Source organism: Ranitomeya imitator, chromosome 1, assembly GCF_032444005.1.
Source record: "Ranitomeya imitator isolate aRanImi1 chromosome 1, aRanImi1.pri, whole genome shotgun sequence".
Lineage (NCBI taxonomy): Eukaryota > Metazoa > Chordata > Amphibia > Anura > Dendrobatidae > Ranitomeya > Ranitomeya imitator.
Window position 1 is genome coordinate 844200202 of NC_091282.1, and position 22130 is coordinate 844222331.

The 22130-nt window shown below is 44.1% G+C and overlaps 1 protein-coding gene across 1 annotated transcript in view; it reads left to right on the forward strand.

The window, feature by feature from the left end:
• The window catches only part of RAB3A (RAB3A, member RAS oncogene family), a 116522-nt gene that overhangs the window by 65727 nt on the left and 28665 nt on the right, over positions 1-22130 (forward strand). Inside the window, exon 3 of the mRNA XM_069741032.1 lies at positions 19932-20050. Within this exon, the coding sequence (XP_069597133.1) occupies positions 19932-20050 (119 nt within the window). The remainder of the gene's footprint in view (positions 1-19931; positions 20051-22130) is intronic.

Here is a 22130-nt window from a genome sequence, read left to right on the forward strand (position 1 = left end):
ATACTATGTGGCTGCTATATATATATATATATATATATATATATATATATATATATATATATATATATATATATATATATATATATACGGTACATATTCTAGGATACCCGATGCGTTAGAATAGGGCCACCATCTAGTATAGTATAAGTAATTAAACAATCATAGGTGCAATTCCCCTAAGGAAACTAAAAATTCCTGTTAAAAATAAAATAAGGTGTTAACATTTTAAAAAATATAAGGATTCAAATCGCCTCTTTTATTGTATTAAAAATAAAGGAAAAAAAAAACATTTGATATTGCCAGGTTTGTAAAAACCTGAACTATTAAAATATAGAATTAATTAATCCTATTGATAATGTCAATATTAATAAAAACCAAACTCCAAATTGCGTGTTTTTTGGGTGACTTCATTTTCTTAATAAAATGCCGTATATACTCGAGTATAAGCCGACCCGAGTATAAGCCGACCCCCTTAATTTTGCCACAAAAAACTGGGAAAACTTATTGACTCGAGTATAAGCCTAGGGTGGAAATGCATCATTTACCGGTGAATTTCAAAAATAAAAATAGATCATTATTTCCCCATAGCTGTGCCATATAGTGCTCTGCACCGTTCATATTGCCCCATAGATGCTGCACAGATGCCCCATATAGTGCTGTGTGCCGTTCATATTGCCCCATAGATGCTGCACAGATGCCCCATATAGTGCTGTGTGCCGTTCATACTGCCCCATAGATGCTGCACAGATGCCCCATATAGTGCTGTGTGCCGTTCATACTGCCCCATAGATGCTGCACAGATGCCCCATATAGTGCTGTGTGCCGTTCATACTGCCCCATAGATGCTGCACAGATGCCCCATATAGTGCTGTGTGCCGTTCATACTGCCCCATAGATGCTGCACATATATCTGTGCCATGGCCGCTGCTGCTGCTGCTGCAATAAAAATAAAAAAACAAACCACATACTCACCTCTCTTGCTTGCAGCTCCCAGCGTCCGGTCCCGGCGCCTCCATCTTCCCGGCGTCTCTGCTCTGACTGATCAGGCAGAGGGCGCCGCGCACACTATATGCGTCATCGCGCCCTCTGCCTGAACAGTCAGAGCGCAGACGCCGGGAAGATGGAGGCGCCGGGAAGATGGAGCGGCGCCCGGCGGCTGGAACGTGGACAGGTAAATATAACATACTCACCTAGTCCCAGCGATCCTCGCGCTATCCCTGCCTTCCTCCCCGTCTTCTGTGCTGCAGCCTCTTCCTGTCAGCGGTCACCGGCACCGCTGATTAGAGAAATGAATAGGCGGCTCTGCCCCTATGGAAGGTGGAGCCGCCTATTCATTTCTGTAATGAGCGGTCCCACGTGACCACTGAAGAGGGGAAGAAGCTGCAGCACAGAAGACGGGGAGGAAGGCAGGGACAGCGCGAGGATCGCTGGGACTAGGTAAGTATACCTCAGCGCCCTCACCTGCCGACCCCACCGCTACCGTGACTCGAGTATAAGCCGAGAGGGGCACTTTCAGCCCAAAAATTTGGGCTGAAAATCTCGGCTTATACTCGAGTATATACGGTAATAGGAAGAAATTGAAGCATCAAATGTACAAAAAATTGAGGTCCATAAAAACATCATCTCACTGCACAAAATACATGTATAAGACTTCATCCGCCCCATCAGCAGAAAAATAAAAATGTTATAGGTCTCGGAAAATGGCAACAGAAAGCAAAATATGTTTTTTGTTGTTTTTTTTTTTACAATATTCAGAATTTTTTTTATCACTTAAAGGGACTCTGTCACCTGAATTTGGCGGGACTGGTTTTGGGTCATATGGGCGGAGTTTTCGGGTGTTTGATTCACCCTTTCCTAACCCGCTGGCTGCAATATTGGATTGAAGTTCATTCTCTGTCCTCCATAGTACACGCCTGCGCAAAGCAATCTTGCCTTGCGCAGGTGTGTACTATGGAGGACAGAGAATGAACTTCAATCCAATATTGCAGCCAGCATGCAGCCAGCGGGTAAGGAAAGGGTGAATCAAACACCCGAAAACTCCGCCCATATGACCCAAAACCAGTCCCGCCAAATTCAGGTGACAGGTTCCCTTTAAGCCTGACTTGGAGAATCATGTTTCCCTGTCAATTTTTACCGCACTAGAAAAACAAATGCCCCATTTCTTTCCACCATTTCTTTCTACTTGGAATTGATTTCCTGATTTACAGTGCATTATATGATAAAATGAATGGTGTCATTTGAAAGTACAACTCATCCCGCAAAATACAACCCCGTCAACAAAAAGCTAAAAAGCCACAGCTTGTAAGAAGGGGAATAAAAATATGAAGGTGCAAAAACAGAAAATTCCATGGTCTTGTAAAATGACTCCCAGCATATGTAATCAACCAGAAGTGTGAGAGGGGAAAGTTGCAGTTGTCCTAAAGCCTCAAGGGTGAATTCGCACACTGCAGATTTTGTTGCAGAAATTTCAGCACATGAAAATATGTTCCATTCTTTGAATTGGATTTTTTCAGAAGAGTAGGACAGTTGCCAAAGTTTCTGCAACAAAATCCCCAGCAATATGTCATGTGAACAGACCCCTAAGCGGTTCTGTCAGCAGATTTCACAATAAAACTGCATACAGTATTACATAAATATCCTAGATCTGATGATGATGATGATGATGTATCCCTCCCTGCATTTCCCCTGGCTCACTATGCACATTTGATCCCATCACAGAAGAAGAAGTCTCCAAGCTCCTTTCTTCTTCTTGTCCGACTACATGTACTACTGACCCCATTCCCTCTCATCTCCTCCAGTGTCTCTCTCCAGTCGTCACAACTCGCCTAACTACAATCTTTAATCTCTCCCCCTCCTCAGGCATTTTCCCATCCTCCTTCAAACACTCTATCATTACTCCATTATTAAAAAAACCCGCTCTCCACCCATCCTGCACAAATAACTACAGACAAGTCTCTAATCTTCCCTTCATCTCTAAACTCTTGTAGCGGCTGGTCTACTCCCGCCTTACCCATTACCTCTCCACTCACTCCCTCCTAGACCCTTCACAGTCCGGCCTCCGCCCCCTACACTCGACAGAAACTGCACTCATCAAAGTGACCAATGACCTTCTGACAGCAAAATGTAACTGTGACCACTCTCTGCTCATTCTTCTTGACCTTTCTGCAGCTTTTGACACTGTTGACCACCGTCTCCTACTCTCTAGGCTCCAGTCACTAGGCATTAACCCCTTCATGACCCAGCCTATTTTGACCTTAATGACCTGGCCGTTTTTTGCAATTCTGACCAGTGTCCCTTTATGAGGTAATAACTCAGGAACGCTTCAACGGATCCTAGCGGTTCTGAGATTGTTTTTTCGTGACATATTGGGCTTCATGTTAGTGGTAAATTTAGGTCAATAAATTATGCGTTTATTTGTGATAAAAACGGAAATTTGGCGAAAATTTTGAAAATTTTTAATTTTCATTCTGTTAAACCAGAGAGTTATGTGACACAAAATAGTTAATAAATAACATTTCCCACATGTCTACGTTACATCAGCACAATTTTGGAAACAACATTTTTTTTTTGCTAGGAAGATATAAGGGTTAAAATTTGACCAGCGATTTCTCATTTTTACAACGAAATTTACAAAACCATTTTTTTTAGGGACACCTCACATTTGAAGTCAGTTTGAAGCATCTATATGGCTGAAAATACCCCAAAGTGACACTAAAAACTGCACCCCTCAAGCTGCACAAAACCACATTCAAGAAGTTTATTAACCCTTCAGGTGCTTCACAGCAGTAGAAGCAACATGTAAGGAAAAAATGAACATTTAACTTTTTAGTCACAAAAATGATCTTTTAGCAACAATTTTTGTTATTTCCCCAATGGTAAAAGTAGAAACTGAACCACGAAAGTTGTTGTCCAATTTGTCCTGAGTACGCTGATACCTCATATGTGGGGGTAAACCACTGTTTGGGCGCACGGCAGTGCTTGGAAGGGAAGGAGCGCCATTTGACTTTTTGATTGAAAAATTGGCTCCACTCTTTAGCGGACACCATGTCACGTTTGGAGAGCCCCCGTGTGCCTAAACATTGGAGCTCCCCCACAAGTGACCCCATTTTGGAAACTGGACTCCCCAAGGAACTTATCTAGATGCCTAGTGAGCACTTTAAACCCTCAGGTGCTTCACAAATTGATCCGTAAAAATGAAAAAGTACTTTTTTTTCACACAAAATTTCATTTCGCCTCAATTGTTTCATTTTCACATGGGCAATAGGATAAAATGGATCCTAAAATTTGTTGGGCGATTTCTCCCGAGTGCGCTGATACCTCATATGTGGGGGTAAACCACTGTTTGGGCACACGGCAGGGCTCGGAAAGGAAGGCGCGCCATTTGACTTTTTGAATGTAAAATTAGCTCCAATTGTTAGCGGACACCATGTTGCGTTTGGAGAGCCCCTGTTTGCCTAAACATTGGAGCTCCCCCACAAGTGACCCCATTTTAGAAACTAGACCCCCCCCAGGGAACTTATCTAATGCATATTGAGCACTTTAAACCCCCAGGTTCTTCACAGAAGTTTATAACGCAGAGCCATGAAAATAAAATATATTTTTTCTTTCCTCAAAAATGATTTTTTAGCCTGGAATTTCCTATTTTGCCAAGCATATTAGGAGAAATTGGACCCCAAATGTTGTTGTCCATTTTGTCCTGAGTACGCTGATACCCCATATGTGGGGGTAAACCACTGTTTGGGCGCACGGCAGGGCTCGGAAGGGAAGGCACGCCATTTGGCTTTTTAAATGGAAAATTAGCTCCAATCATTAGCGGACACCATGTCACGTTTGGAGAGCCCCTGTGTGCCTAAACATTGGAGCTCCCCCACAAATGACCCCATTTAGGAAACTAGACCCCCAAAGGAACTAATCTAGATGTGTGGTGAGCACTTTGAACCCCCAAGTGCTTCACAGAAGTTTATAACGCAGAGCCATGAAAATAAAAAAAAACAATTATTTTCTCAAAAATTATTTTTTAGCCCGCAATTTTTTATTCTCCCAAGGGTAACAGGAGAAATTTGACCCCGAAAGTTGTTGTCCAGTTTCTCCTGAGTACGCTGATACCCCATATGTGGGGGTAAACCACTGTTTGGGCACATGCCGGGGCTCGGAAGTGAAGTAGTGACGTTTTGAAATGCAGACTTTGATGGAATGCTCTGCGGGCGTCACGTTGCGTTTGCAGAGCCCCTGATGTGGCTAAACAGTAGAAACCCCCCACAAGTGACCCCATTTTGGAAACTAGACCCCGAAAGGAACTTATGTAGATGTGTGGTGAGCACTTTGAACCCCCAAGTGCTTCACAGAAGTTTATAACGCAGAGCCGTGAAAATAATAAATACGTTTTCTTTCCTCAAAAATAATTTTTTAGCCCAGAATTTTTTAATTTTCCCAAGGGTAACAGGAGAAATTTGACCCCAATATTTGTTGTCCAGTTACTCCTGAGAACGGTGATACCCCATATGTGGGGGTAAACTACTGTTTGGGCACATGCCGGAGCTCGGAAGTGAAGTAGTGACGTTTTGAAATGCAGACTTTGATGGAATGCTCTGCGGGCGTCACGTTGCGTTTGCAGAGACCCTGATGTGGCTAAACAGTAGAAACCCCCCACAAGTGACCCCAGTTTGGAACCTAGACCCCCCAAGGAACTTATCTAGATATGTGGTGAGCACTTTGAACCCCCAAGAGCTTTACAGACGTTTACAACGCAGAGCCGTGAAAATAAAAAATCATTTTTCTTTCCTCAAAAATGATGTTTTAGCAAGCAATTGTTTATTTTCACAAGGGTAACAGGAGAAATTGGACCCCAGTAATTAGTTGCGCAGTTTGTCCTGAGTATGCTGGTACCCCATATGTGTGGGTAAACCACTGTTTGGGCACACGTCGGGGCTCGGAATTGAGGGAGCACCATTTGACTTTTTGAATACAAGATTGGCTGGAATCAATGGTGGCGCCATGTTGCGTTTGGAGACCCCTGATGTGCCTAAACAGTGGAAACCCCTCAATTCTACCTCCAACACTAACCCCAACACACCCCTAACCCTAATCCCAACTGTAGCCATAACCCTAATCACAACCCTAACCCCAACACACCCCTAACCACAGCCCTAACCCCAACACACCCGTAACCCTAATTCCAACCCTAACCCTAAGGCTATGTGCCCACGTTGCGGATTCATGTGAGATTTTTCAGCACCATTTTTGAAAAATCCGTGGGTAAAAGGCACTGCGTTTTACCTGCGGATTTACCACGGATTTCCAGTGTTTTTTGTGCGGATTTCACCTGCGGATTCCTATTGGGGAACAGATGTAAAACGCTGCGGAATCCGCACAAAGAATTGACATGCTGCAGAAAATACAACGCAGCATTTCTGCGCTGTATTTTCCGCACCATGGGCACAGCGGATTTGGTTTTCCATAGGTTTTCCATAGATTTACATGGTAAACCTGATGGAACACTGCTGCAAATCCGCAGCGGCCAATCAGCTGCGGATCCGCAGCCAAATCCGCACCGTATGCACATAGCCTAATTCTAAAGGTATGTGCACACGCTGCAGTTTCCCATGAGTTTACAGTCCAATGTAAACCTATGGGAAACAAAAATCGCTGTACACATGTTGCAGAAAAACTGCACGGAAATGCAGCGGTTTACATTCCGCAGCATGTCACTTCGTTCTGCGGATTCCGCAGCGGTTTTACAACTGCTCCAATAGAAAATCGCAGTTGTAAAACCGCAGTGAAATGCGCAGAAAAACCGCGATAAATCCGCAGCGGTTTAGCACTGCGGATTTATCAAATCTGCTGTGGAAAATTCCGCAGAGGACCAGAATACGTGTGCACAAACCGAAACCCTAACCCTAACCCTAGTTCTAACCCCAACCTTAGTGGGGGGAAAAAAAAATTATTTATTTTATTATTGTCCCTACCTATGGGGGTGATAAAGGGGGGGTTCATTTACTTTTTTTTTATTTTGATCACTGTGATAGGTTTTATTACAGTGATCAAAATGCATTTTGGAAGATGGCGGCGCCCATTGAGAATACGGACGGACCCCGGGAGGCTCGGTAAGTATGATGGGGTGGGGAGGGGGGGAGCACGGGGGGGGTGTGTGTGTGTGTGTGTGTGTGGATCGGAGCGGCGGGGGGGGGGGGGGGGGGTGGATTGGAGCACGGGGGTGGTGGATGATTGGAGCACGGGGGTGGTGGATGATTGGAGCACGGGGGGGTAGATCGGAGTGCAGGGGGGTTGGATTGGAGCACGGGGGGTGGGATTGGAGCACGGGGGGAGCGGACGGGAGCACAGAGGGGAGCGGAGCAGTGTACAGGACTGATCGGAGGACTGGGGGGGGAGGGGGGATCGGTGGCGGGGGGGCAGACCAGTGTTTCCAGCCATGGCCGATGATATTGCAGCAGCCATGGCTGGATTGTAATACTTCACCAGTTTTAATAGGTGAAATATTACAAATCGCTCTGATTGGCAGTTTCACTTTCAACAGCCAATCAGAGCGATCGTAGCCACGGGGGGGTGAAGCCCCCTGGGCTGTACTACCACTCCCCCTGTCCCTGCAGATCGGGTGAAATTGGAGTTAACCCTTTCACCCGATCTGCAGGGACGCGATCATTCTGTGACACAGCATATGCGTCACAGGTCGGATTGGCACCGACTTTCATGGCGCATACGCTGTGTCACAGGTCGGGAAGGGGTTAAGGACACTGCTCTCTCCTGGTTCTCTTCCTATCTTTCTGACTGCTCCTTCAGTGTTTTGTTTGCTGGCTCCACTTCATCTCCTCTTCCTCTCGCTGTCGGGGTACCTCAGGGCTCAGTCCTTGACCCCCTTCTCTTCTCTCTCTACATGGCCCCAATTGGACAGACCATCAACAGATTTGGCTTTCAGTACCAGCTTTACGCTGATGACACACAACTATACATGTCATCCCCTGACCTTACCCCCCGCTGTACTACAGAACGCCACTGACTGTCTGTCCGCAGTCTCTGACATCATGTCCGCTCTCTATCTGAAACTCAACCTCTCCAAAACAGAACTTATTCTGCTCCCGCCATCTACTAACCTCCTTAAACCTGACATTTCCCTCTCTGTGGGTGGCACCATAATAACACCTCGGCAGCAGGCGCGCTGTCTGGGTGTTATGTTTGACTCCGATCTCTCCTTCACATCCCATATACAATCTCTTGCCCGCTCGTGCCACTTACACCTATAGAACATCTCTAGAATCTGCCCATTTCTCACCATGGAAACAACAAAAACCCTCACTGTCGCCCTGATCCACTCCCGCCTGGATAACTGTAATGCTCTACTAATTGGCCTCCCCGTTACTCGACTTTCTCCTCTCCAGTCCATCCTTAATGCAGCAGCCAGCTAATTGGTATTCAGACGTGTCCACTATTCGCCAGTCGTTACAATGGCTGCCCATTCATTATAGAATCCAATTCAAAATACTTGTTCTCACCCACAAAGCTCTCCACAGTGCTGCACCCCCTTATATCTGCTCCCTCATTTCTATCTGGCTAACCGACCACTGCCCTCTGCAAAAGACTTTTTTAACTAAAAAGTAATCCGTACCTCCCACTCCTGACTCCAAGACTTCTCCTGTACTGCGCCAATCCTCTAGAATGCTCTACCCCAAGATATTAGAACCATCCACAATTTGCAAAGTTTTAGACACTCGCTCAAAACACATTTGTTCAGAGTGGCCTATAACGTTCCCTAATCAGTCATTTTATGTGTAAGTGTGTGTGTGTAGCCCATTCACTATCTCCATCTATCCCCCACCCCCTGGCTGGACCATCATTGTAAATACACACCTGTACTTTGTATCTCCCCCACCTCATTGTAAATTGTAAGCTCTCACGAGCAGGGTCGTCTTATTTTGCTTTAATTATTGTATTGTTAACGTTTTTACTTATGACTGTTCTGTTTGAAACTGTAAAGCGCTGCGGAATATGTTGGCGCTATGTAAATAAACATTATTATTATGTATGCACTTCAACCCCTTAAAAGGGACCTCTCACGTCTAGAAATGCTATTTACCTGTAGATATAGTGGAAATCTTCAGGTAAATGGTAAATCCTTACTGGAACAGCGTATTCAGGGACGAGATAAGGTTTCCTTCTCCCTGTAGCTGCTTGCTTCCGGCCATTGGAGAGGCGCACAGAGGTGTAACAAACACCGGTCATTACACAGCGCTGTAATCAATCCCTGGCGCATTGATTGACAACCTGCTCTGTAGCATTCGTGCAAATAAACTGTCAATCAAAATGCAGTGACTGATGCAGCTCCATGCACCGCCCCGATGGCTAGAGGCGAGCAGTTCCAGGGAGATAGATACAGCTTCATTTTCTCCCTGTAGCCGCTGCTCCTATAAGCCTGCTAATTGGGATTTAAACCTGCAGATTACCCCAATATCTGCAAGTAAATGGCGTTTCTACATGTGAAGTGTTTCCTTCAACCCTTTAAGACAAAATCAGGTACACATACGTCGGAATTGTGGTGCCTTACCACATTCCGCCATACATGTACACGATTGCACAGTGATAGTTCAATGCAAACTGCTTTATTGTCCCAGACACCGGAGGCATGCAGCTAGCCGGTCCAAGACCAATCGGCTTTTGTCCCGCTCATAGATTGGTCTGCCAGTACTGACAGACACCAATCACAGCGAAGCAGGCTGTTCAGACTCACCTGTCAGGTACTGCAGGACGGTGTTATATACTGGGCCATAATCGGTGTTATCACTGATCGTGGCTTGTTGACTGTCTTAATACTGCTGTCAATAGTGGCAGCAGCATCTACATGGTTAATCCATCATTATCCCACTTGCAGGGGCTAAACAGTTACTGCAGCAACCCCAAAGACAGGTAATCTGACAGCTACAGTGGCCTGTTAGACCAGTGATGGAGATCCTTTTAGAGACCAAGTGCCCAAATTGCAACCTAAAACCAACTTATTTATAGCAAAGTGCCCACAAAGCAATTTAACCTGAATAATGAGATTTTGGTTTAGAAAAAAAACAGCTCGTACATTAACATCTTTTGTCTTAAAAACACAATAACAGAGCTTTCAATGATATAAACAACTTTTTATTGAAAAGTAAAAGTTAGCAGTTGACAAGCTTCTCTGGAAGATACGGTGTCATAGGTACTCTTTGGAAATCACTGTTATGGGTAATTTCCAGATGACACTGTGTTTTTGGTGCTCTCCAGAAGGCACTGTGTTATGGGTGCTCTCCAGAAGGCACTGTGTTGTGTACCCTCCAGAAGGCACTGTTATGGGTACCCTCCAGAAGGCACTGTTATGGGTACCCTCCAGAAGGCACTGTTATGGGTACCCTCCAGAAGGCACTGTTATGGGTACCCTCCAGAAGGCACTGTTATGGGTGCTCTCCAGAAGGCACTGTCTTATGGGTGCTCTCCAGAAGGCACTGTCTTATGGGTGCTCTCCAGAAGGCACTGTCTTATGGGTGCTCTCCAGAAGGCACTGTCTTATGGGTGCTCTCCAGAAGGCACTGTCTTATGGGTACCCTCCAGAAGGCATTGTTATCGGTACACACTGGAAAGCACTGTGTTATGGGTACCCTCCAGAAGGCACTGTGTTATGGGTACACTCCACAAGGCACTGTTATGGGTACTCCCCACAAGGCACTGTTATCTGTACACTCCACAAGGCACTGTTGTGGGTACTCCCCACAAGGCACTGTGTTATGGGCACTCTCACCAAGACACTGTATACTGACCCCTTGGCGGGTACACAAGTCACTCTGGTGGGCTCCGTCTTGACAGGGAGCAATGTCTCATTCTTTGGTCACTTGACTACACAGACCTGTTCCAGGGCATCAGCAGAAGCTCATCTGATCATGTTTTGTTCCAGTCACCTGAGGTCTTGGATACCAGGTGACCAAAAAATGGACATCATTTCTTCTTGTCCAGCTAGAGACCACTAAAGTAGCTTGTGCTAGATCAGGGGCTGGGAACCTTTTTTTTCTGCCAAGGGTCATTTTGGATATTTATAACATAATTTAGGGGCCATGTTAAATTATCAACTTGAAAATGGTCCTGCTACATTTGGTCAAATAATTAACTCACCCCTAACGTGATGTCTGGAACTGCTTCTCTTTTGTGCGTCTGTAATGTTAGGTAATAGTGATGATATTGCTACTGCTTTTCCAGATTTGAGGCTTCTGGATTGCAATTGGTACTTTGTGATAAGATTTGTAAAAAACTTGCAGTAAGTTGTTGTGAACACAGATGTATGTTAGATTGCATGTCTTTTCACAGTGGGGTCTAAGGGGTAAGGTTTCTCCTTGTGGAGAGTGACATACCAGGTCTGGCTTGTCAAGGTAAGGAGGCGTATTCGCCCAATGTCTCTTTAGATGCATGCATCAGCCCCAATGTCTCTTTTGATGCATGCATCAACCTCAATGTCTCTTTAGATGCATGCATCAGCCCCAATGTCTCTTTAGATGCATGCATCAGCCCCAATGTCTCTTTAGATGCATGCATCAGCCCCAATGTCTCTTTAGATGCATGCATCAGCCCCAATGTCTCTTTAGATGCATGCATCAGCCCCAATGTCTCTTTAATAAACCTACAAAGAGGGCACCGGAGGTAAAAGCTCCGCCATAATATATAAATAGAAACCCAAAAGAAAAATGGACACTAAGAGCTCAAATATAACAATTTTATTGAAAAACCATATAAATAAAATACAAAAATATGAATAGAAACCAAATATTGGGATGCAAATGAAAAAAAGAAGATAAAAGAGGCGACACTAGTGCCACACACGGGACAAGTATTACATATATAGAGCGAAAAAATATATATAAAAAAAAAATAATATATATATTGGTCGGTTTAACTGATGCCAAAAAATACAAAATACCATATATAGATCATAAAGATTAGTATATGTTGCGTAGTGCAGATAATAAGATCATATAGGTTTTTTATAGAAATAACTGAGCATGTGATAACCAGAGGGAGTAACTATATATTGGATGCTCTCAAACAAAGTGCAAAATGCAGGGAGATACACTGTATGCAGAAGAATATAAAGTAAAGTGCCTAGTGCAAAAGATTGTATACTAAATACTATCAATAAGGTGCATAATGTAAGCTAGATAAATCAAAGTATACTATATGGCATACGCTTGCCAGGACCAAAGGCATAAGCCCCGAGGAAGCAGCACATGCGAAACGCGCGTCGGGGCTCCCCTTTCCGCACACGGTTGCAGGTTGGTACTCTGTATGTGTACCCTCTTATTTACATTATGCAGGCAGACTCTAGGCTTTATCTACTTTACTGTATGAGACTTTCCTTCTACGATTGACTTATGCCTTTGGTCCTGGCAAGCTTATGCCATATAGTATACTTTGATTTATCTAGCTTACATTATGCACCTTATTGTATTTAGTATACAATCTTTTGCACTAGGCACTTTACTTTATATTCTTCTGCATACAGTGTATCTCCCTGCATTTTGCACTTTGTTTGAGAGCATCCAATATATAGTTACTCCCTCTGGTTATCACATGCTCAGTTATTTCTATAAAAAACCTATATGATCTTATTATCTGCACTACGCAACATATACTAATCTTTGTGATCTATATATGGTATTTTGTATTTTTTGGCATCAGTGTAACCGACCAATATATATATTATATATTTTTTCGCTCTATATATGTAATACTTGTCCCGTGTGTGGCACTAGTGTCGCCTCTTTTATCTTCTTTTTTTCATTTGCATCCCAGTATTTGGTTTCTATTCATATTTTTGTATTTTATTTATATGGTTTTTCAATAAAATTGTTATATTTTAGCTCTTAGTGTCCATTTTTCTTTTGGGTTTCCAATGTCTCTTTAGATGCATGCATCAGCCCCAATGTCTCTTTAGATGCGTGCACCAGTCCCAATGTCTCTTTAGATGCGTGCGCCAGTCCTATTGTCTCCAGTGATGCGGGCACCAGCCCCAATGTCTCTTTAGATGCATGCACCAGCCCCAATGTCTCTTTAGATGCATGCATCTAAAGAGACATTGGGGCTGGTGCCCACATCACTGAAGACAATGGGACTGGTGCACGCATCTAAAGAGACATTGGGACTGGTGCACGCATCTAAAGAGACATTGGGGCTGATGCATGCATCTAAAGAGACATTGGGGCTGATGCATGCATCTAAAGAGACATTGGGGCTGATGCATGCATCTAAAGAGACATTGGGGCTGATGCATGCATCTAAAGAGTCATTGGGGCTGATGCATGCATCTAAAGAGACATTGGGGCTGATGCATGCATCTAAAGAGACATTGGGGCTGATGCATGCATCTAAAGAGACATTGGGGCTGATGCATGCATCTAAAGAGACATTGGGGCTGATGCATGCATCTAAAGAGACATTGGGGCTGATGCATGCATCTAAAGAGACATTGGGGCTGATGCATGCATCTAAAGAGACATTGGGGCTGATGCATGCATCTAAAGAGACATTGGGGCTGATGCATGCATCTAAAGAGATATTGGGGCTGATGCATGCATCTAAAGAGACATTCGGACTGGTGCACGCATTGTAGCAGACACTGAGACTGGTGCACGCATCATGGTAGACACTGGGACTGGTGCACGCATCACTGGAGACACTGGAACTTGAGCACGCATCACTGGAGACACTGGGACTGGAGCACGCATCACTGGAGATACTGGGACTGGTGCACGCATCACAGGAGACATTGGGACTGGTGCATGCATCACAGGAGACATTGGGACTGGTGCACGCATCACAGGAGACACTGGGACTCGTGCAAATATCACAGGAGACACCGGGACTGGTGCAAATATCACAGGAGACTCTGGGACTGGAGCACGCATCACAGGAGACACTAGGACTGGTGTACGCATCACTGGAGACACTGGAACCGGTGCACGCATCACAGGAGACACTGGGACTGGTGCATGCATCAAAGGAGACACTGAGACTGGTGCACGCACCACAGGAGACATTAATGTAGCACAGCATTTCAGAAATGGAACACCATATCAATAGTAAAATATGTTGGTGGTATTGTGGTGATGTGGGGCTGTTTTGCTGCTTCAGAACTTGGAAGACTTGCTGTGGTAAATGGAACCATGAATTCTGCTGTCTACCAAAAAATCCTGAAGGAGAACGTCAGGCCATCTGTTTGTGACCTCAAGCTAAAGTGCACTAGGGTTATGCAGCAGGACAATGACCCAAAACACACCAGCAAGTCCACCTCTGAATGGCTTAAGAAAAACAAAAATGAAGACTCTGGAGTGGCCTAGCCAAAGTCTTGACGTTAATCTGATTGAGATGCTTTGGCATGACCTTAAAAAGGCGGTTCATGCTCAGAAACCCTCTAATGTGGCTAAATTGCAACAATTCTGCAAAGATGAGTGGGTCAAAATCCCTCCAGAGCGTTGTAAAATACTCATTGGCAGTTATCGCAAACGGTTGATTGCAGTTGTTGCTGCTAAGGGTGGCCCAACCAATTATTAGGTTAAGGGGCAATCACTTTTCACACAGGGCCCAGTAGGTTTAGATTTCTTTTTCCCTTAATAATAAAGACCTTCATTTAAAAAAAAAACTGCATTTTGTGTTTACTTGTGTTATCTTTGTATAACACTTAAATTTGTTTTATGATCTGAAACATTTAAGTGTGATAAACTTACAAAAGAATAGGAAATCAGGAAGAGGGAAACACTTTTTCATACAACTGTATATCACAGGAGACACTTTGGGGCTGCTGCTACAGTCTTCATCTGTTGGTGGGCTGGGAACGCATTGGAAACTAACTCCTTCCACATAGTACATCCAGACGCTAGTACTGGACATTGTCAGGATATAATCCTTCATTACATGCGCTGCAGCACTCAGTAGTGAATGATCGACTGCTCACAGTGCAAGAAGAAACTGAAGGGCCGGCATAACACTGCCGCCAGCACAGGCACTGTGGCAGAGATGGGTCTAAGTTAACCAGCACTGGGGGCAATAACTCAGTTTTGTCTCCCCTCATGCAGTTTGCGTAATCATCATGTGACCACTCAGACACATTTAATTTGCACACTTACTCACGTGCAAACAAGCTGCTCTTCCTAATTCTCCCAATGTTCAGTGGAAAACTACAGCTCCTGCTTCATTGAGAGAAGCCAGAAAATCTAGTTGTCACATGACCGTAAGTATGAAAATCACATATGAGTAGAGTGGCCACGTATTGACTTGGCAAACAGAGCTGAATCCTGACAGTGAGTATATTGCACACTGTTAGGATTGGGATTATAATTAAAGGATGACTGCAGGCTTCTGAATTCTCACAGCGAGCGCACTGCACACTTTTAGGATTCTCCTGTGTCAGCGGCAAGAGTGGACGGTCCTGTGAGCACAAGGATGCGATTTGCAGCTTCTCTCAATTCACTTTCGGTTTCTTGACCTTTTGGCAGCGAATCCTTACTATGTGTATTGCACACGCTGTGGGAATTCAGGCATCTGCCATCTCATAGATTGCAGACTTTTTATCACAAACTGATTAAATCCCCTTTAATGCACCTAACATAAATAAAAACATAGTAACCCTTAACTTGTCAGACAGCACAACATTTTATTAAAATAGCCATGTATCATGTAATATTACAAGTTATGGATTGCTAAAAGTGTACAGGATGAGAACCAATAACAGCACAAGAATACATCACCAAAACCACCAGCAGTACATAAATAAGTCATTAGAGCTCTCATCAGTACAGAAACATCACCAGAACCATCATCGGTGTAGAAACACATCACCAGAACCAAACTACAGAAACACATTACTAGAAGCACCAGAAGTACATAAATACATCAGTAGGCCCCTGGCAGTACAGAAACACAGCTTCACAACCCTTATCAGTAAAGAAATACATCGCCAGAAACAACAGTGGTACAGGAACACATCCCCTTCAGTCAGGGCCGTATTTAGAGTTTCTGCTGCCCTAGGCACTTTTAGTGCTGCCTCCCCCATTGGTGAGTATGACACTATCGGCGTAGACTTTGGCAAGAATTGCTGACATGAAAGTAGCCTTTTGCAGCAGATCGGGCAGTTTTTCTGCATCTGCCGTGTAACGGATCACTTACGGCAACACTGTGTTTGGCCATATTCATTCCCCATGGGATTTGTGGCACTTGCCGTGATCTGGCAAATGTGGTACCATACCTCCCAACTTTTGAAGAAGGGAAAGAGGTATAAAGTTTGCGGCGCACTACTTGCGCCGCGGCAAATTTTAGGCCACGCCTCTGACTACACCCATTTCACAACTAGTCACACCCATATCCACGTCCCAGCCACACCCATTTAGCACTGCTGATCACACTTTCATATGCAATAATTATAAACAAAAATAAATATGGCCACACAGTGCTCCATACTGTATAATGGCCACACATGATGCTCTATACTGTATAATGGCCACACATGATGCTCCATACTGTATAATGGCCACACATGATGCTCCATACTGTATAATGGCCACACATGATGCTCCATACTGTATAATGGCCATTGGCCACACATGATGCTCCATACTGTATAATGGCCACACATGATGCTCCATACTGTATAATGACCCCACATGATGTTCAATACTGTATAATGGCCCCACATGATGCTCAGTACTGTATAATGGCCACACATGATGCTCTATACTGTATAATGGCCACACATGATGCTCCATACTGCATAATGGCCCCACATGATGCTCCATACTGTATGATGACCCCACATGAAGCACCATACTGTATAATGACCCCACATGATGCTCAATACTGTATAATGCCCCGCTGCCATCTTGTATGCGTGGCTCATCTCCCTCCCATCCCATATGCATGGCCCATATTCCCCCCCCTCCTGTATGCATGGCTCATATTCCCCCTCCTTTATGATGGCTAATATCCCCCCTCCTGTATGCATGGCTCATAATCCCCCCCTGTATGCATGGCTTATAATTCCCCCCCCCCCTTCTGTATGCATGGCTCATATTCCACCCCCCCCCTCCTGTATGCATGGCTCATAATTCCCCCCCACCTCCTGTATGCATGGCTCATATTCCACCACCGTCCCACTCCTGTATGCATGGCTCATATTCCACCACCGTCCCCCTCCTGTATGCATGGCTCATATTCCACCACCGTCCCCCTCCTGTATGCATGGCTCATAATTCCCCCCTTGTATGCATGGCTCATATCTCCCCCTCCTGTAAGCATGGCTCATATTCCCCCCTCCTGTATGCATGGCTCATAATTCCCCCGTATGCATGGCTCATCTCTCCACCCCCCCTTCTCCGGCGGTCGGTTGGGAGGTGACCCAGGACTTTAAAAAACAAAACAAAAAAACCTTGCTCAGGTGCCGCCCCCCACATCGTCCCCGCCCTAGGCACGTGCCCTCAAGTGCCTAGTGGCAAATACAGCCCTGCCTTCAGTACAGGAATACATCACCTGAACCAACATCTATACGTGAATACATCACCAGGACCACAAACAGTACAGGGTACATCCATTGTAACGTCAGATCATCCCATATACAATTTGTATTGCATGAACCTACAACTCGCAGTATGTCCTAAACAATGGTAATGGAGTTGTTATCCGTGATTATCAGGCTGCGGACCATATAGGAACCACAGTACTGATGAGGCATAGTCAGTATCACAAATAAACATTTACATCCAGGTATCTTATAAATGACGTCTGATTGGCTTTGTTCTTTCATTTCTTCAAAGTGTCCAGATGCCATTATGACTTTTCACATCCACAGCTCATCTCTGCACACTTCCATCTTCTCCGCTCTTCTGCAGCACATCCCAACACGATGCTCTTAAAAATAGCAGCGTGATTATAATGCTCCTGAATAAAAATATCTGCCCTTTGCTGAGCCACTGAATAAATAATTGCCCTTCACTATAATTCCTGCATAAAATATGACCCACAAACTGTCCTCTTTGTGGTACAAGGCCTCCACAATCTCTTTCCTCTCCATACTGGACCCCCTCGTCACACATTCTTTCTATGGCATAGTGTCCCCTCCTGGCTGTGCCCTTACAGTGTCCCCCTATGCTACCATTTCTCTATACCGCTCCCTACAAACACCAGTCTCTGTTCTGTGCCCCTCACACTTTTCACCCCATACTATCTCCTCACATACCCCTTAATAGTCTCCTCACACATTTTCCCCCTCCCTCATACTGTCTCCTCCTTTGTCTACTCAAATATTTATCCCCTCGCTCTCCACACTGTCTCCTCACACATCCCCTCTGCTGCCCATTCTGTTTCTGCGTACATTCACCCCGTTGTTCCTTATTGTCTGCATCCATCCCCTTCCTCACTCAGTATACGGTCTGCATTCATTCCCTCGATCACTCCCTCAAATTTATCCAATAATGTGTAAGCATACATTCCCCCACTGTGTCTGCACTCATCCCACCACCTTGGATCCCATACTGTGTCCACACTCATCACGTTCCCTTGCTCTCCATACTTTGTCCACATAGTCACCTCTTCGCTCCTCATGCTATGTCTGCGCCCATCCCCTCCCTTGCTCCCCATACTGAGTCCTAAAATTTCTCCCTCCATATACTGTCAACACCCATCCCTCCTTGCTGCCATTACTGTGTTGGCACCCATCCGCACTTATCAGCAATGTTGTTAGCGCCTCTTAAGCGCAGGCGAGTGATGTGGTCAGCAGCGTGATCATGCTGCTGACGTTGCTCTGACCTGGAACTGTCTGCGGTCAGTGCTTCAGTTATACTTGTGTCTGAAAGACGAGAATACAATTGATGGGAGACTTTAACTAGTGTGATATAAATTCTTACAGATAGATACATTAACTTTGAAAAGTGAACATTTCTCCTGTAAATTTCAGTTTGTTTGTTTTTTTTAAACAACAGCAATCTGTTACCTATTAATGTAATGTACAATGTGGCATGAAAAGCCTTAAAGGGAATCTGTCACATACTTTTTCGTATATAAGCTTCGGCCGACCTGAAAGATAAGAAAAACAAGTTATATTATACTCACCTGGGGGGGGCGGTCCGATGGGTGTCACAGTCTGGGTGCGGCGCCTCCCATCTTCATGCGATGATGTCCTCTTCCTTGCTTCCTGCTGCGGATCCTGCGCAAAGGTCAGAGAAGCCCAGCGCCTGCGCACTGCAGTACTTTGCTCTGCCGTCAACAGGGCAAATCAGTACGCCTGCGCAGGAGCCACGACAGAAGCAAGGAAGAGGACATCATCGCATGAAGATGGGAGGCGCTGGATATGCGACGCCCATCGGACCGGACCGCACGGGACCGCCCGCCTCCCCAGGTGAGTATAATATAACTTGTTTTTCTTATCTTTCGGTTACATCGGGGGTTTATCTACAGCATTACAGAATGCTATAGATAAGCCCCTGATGGCGGTGGCCGAAGCTTTTATACGAAAAGGTAGGTGACAGATTTCCTTTAGAACCACTGGAATACGTAAAGCCATTCTTATTATTATATAGTGAGTAAGTAAAGTCTAGGCATTATGTATGAACTCTGCACAAGTTAAACTTTTTATTTTAAGGAGGTATTTTATATAATATTTTCTGTTTGGGTCTCGCTTTTAGCCACCAATATCAATTTTTATGCTTTTTTTTTTCTTTTTATACATTTTTATTTTCACATAAAATTGCATAAGATGACTGAATGTATAAGGGGCTGGCATTTTGACAATGTGCCAGGTATCTACTTCTTGAACAATAGATAGGTATGGGAATTTAATATCAATTGTTTTTTTAAATATTGTAATGTGGATGTACTGTTTTTTGGTATTATTGTATATGTACACTTACTCTACTCACTTTGTTGTGCAGGACACTGCTGGACAGGAAAGGTACAGGACCATTACCACCGCGTACTACCGGGGGGCCATGGGCTTCATCCTGATGTATGACATAACCAATGAAGAATCATTCAATGCTGTACAGGACTGGTGAGTAGTGCTATGTACCAGCATAAAGGGGTCTCTACAAATTACATTAGCTTTACTAGATCCTTAGAATTATATTTTAGCTTTTGCATTACTTAATGAATCACTACCAACTAAAATTTTATTCCTAAAACTTTTCTAAATCCGTTTGGACTGAAGTATACTTACTGATCACCCTCTGCTCCTGTCCTGTACAGACTCGCATGCCTTCAGTTCCACCTTATGAGATCACACTGGAGTTTGTATGAAGCAGAAGTCTCTTTTACAGTGTAAGCCTGTGGATCCTCGTTCTGACGCTCCATAGACTTAAACAGTAGGGGTAGGTTCACACGGGCGTACATCCAGAAAACTCGGATGATGATTTTCTCGCTTGTCATCGTTTTGCAGTCCATATACAATCTGTTGAAATAGCAGCATCAATCATTTACAGTTTTCTATGTTACACAAACTCCGTATCTATGAAAGTCGGATGCCCTACAGTGGCTCCGTATGGGATCTGATTTTTATATTTATTTTTTAACACACCCCTAGGCTTGAATGGGTGAGATTTGTCCGGTTTCCGGAGGAAAATCATCGTGCATGCTGAGATTTTTTTCAAACACCGATTCTGTCATAGAAAACAATCACTCATCTGCACTGTCCCATTGAATAATACTGGTTCGAGTGCGGTTCGTTTTTTCTACAGATAGCACTCGAACTGAAAATACGGTCATGTGAATGAGCCCTAAAAGTGACTTATGTTCACCTATAAACTCCTGTGTGATCCGACAAGTTGGAATCTGATGTATGAAGAGGACCGGAGCGGCTCTTGAAAACGGGCAGGTTGGCGATTAATATTTTAATGAACCTACACTACACATATTTAGAAATACAGAAAAAAATAGTGGTAAATAGTCCAAGGTAAAAAAAAGTATCAGATTTTATTCATGTACAAAAATATTACAAGACAAAAAGAGGGGGGGAGAAGGGACATGAATATGTGCTGTGAAAAAGGGGGCGCGCAATAAGAACAATTCCAGAAATGTAAATATATATATATATATATATATATATATATATATATATATATATATGTATGTATGTATGTATGTATGTATGTATGTATATATATATATATATATATATATATATATATATATATATACAGCACAGACCAAAAGTTTGGACACACGTTCTCATTTACAGATTTTTCTGTATTTTCATAACTATGAAAATTGTAAATTCACACTGAAGGCATCAAAACTATGAATTAACACATGTGAAATTATATACTTAACAAAAAAGTGTGAAACAACTGAAAATATGTCTTATATTCTAGGTTCTTCAAAGTAGCCACCTTTTGCTTTGATGACTGCTTTGCACTCTTGGCAATCTCTTGATGAGCTTCAAGAGGTAGTCACCGGAAATGGTCTTCCAACAATCTTGAAGGAGTTCGCAGAGATGCTTAGCACTTGTTGGCTCTTTTGCCTTCACTCTGCGGTCCAGCGCACACCAAACCATCTCGATTGGGTTCAGGTCTGGTGACTGTGGAGGCAAGGTCATCTGGTGTAGCACCCCATCACTCTCCTTCTTGGTTAAATAGCCCTTACACAGCCTGGAGGTGTGTTTGGGGTCATTGTCCTGTTGAAAAATAAATGATGGTCCAACTAAATGCAAACCGGATGGAATAGCATGCCGCTGCAAGATGCTGTGGTAGCCATGCTGGATCAGTATGCCTTCAATTTTGAATAAATCCCCAACAGTGTCACCAGAAAAGCACCCCCACACCATCACACCTCCTCCTCCATGCTTCACGGTGGGAACCAGGCATGTAGAGTCCGTTCGTTCACCTTTTCTGAGTCACACAAAGACACGGTGGTTGAAACCAAAGATCTCAAATTTGGACTCATCAGACCAAAGCACAGATTTCCACTGGTCTAATGTCCATTCCTTGTGTTCTTTAGCCCAAACAAGTCTCTTCTGCTTGTTGCCTGTCCTTAGCAGTGGTTTCCTAGCAGCTATTTTACCATGAAGGCCTGCTGCACAAAGTCTCCTCTTAACAGTTGTTGTAGATATGTGTCTGCTGCTAGAACTCTGTGTGGCA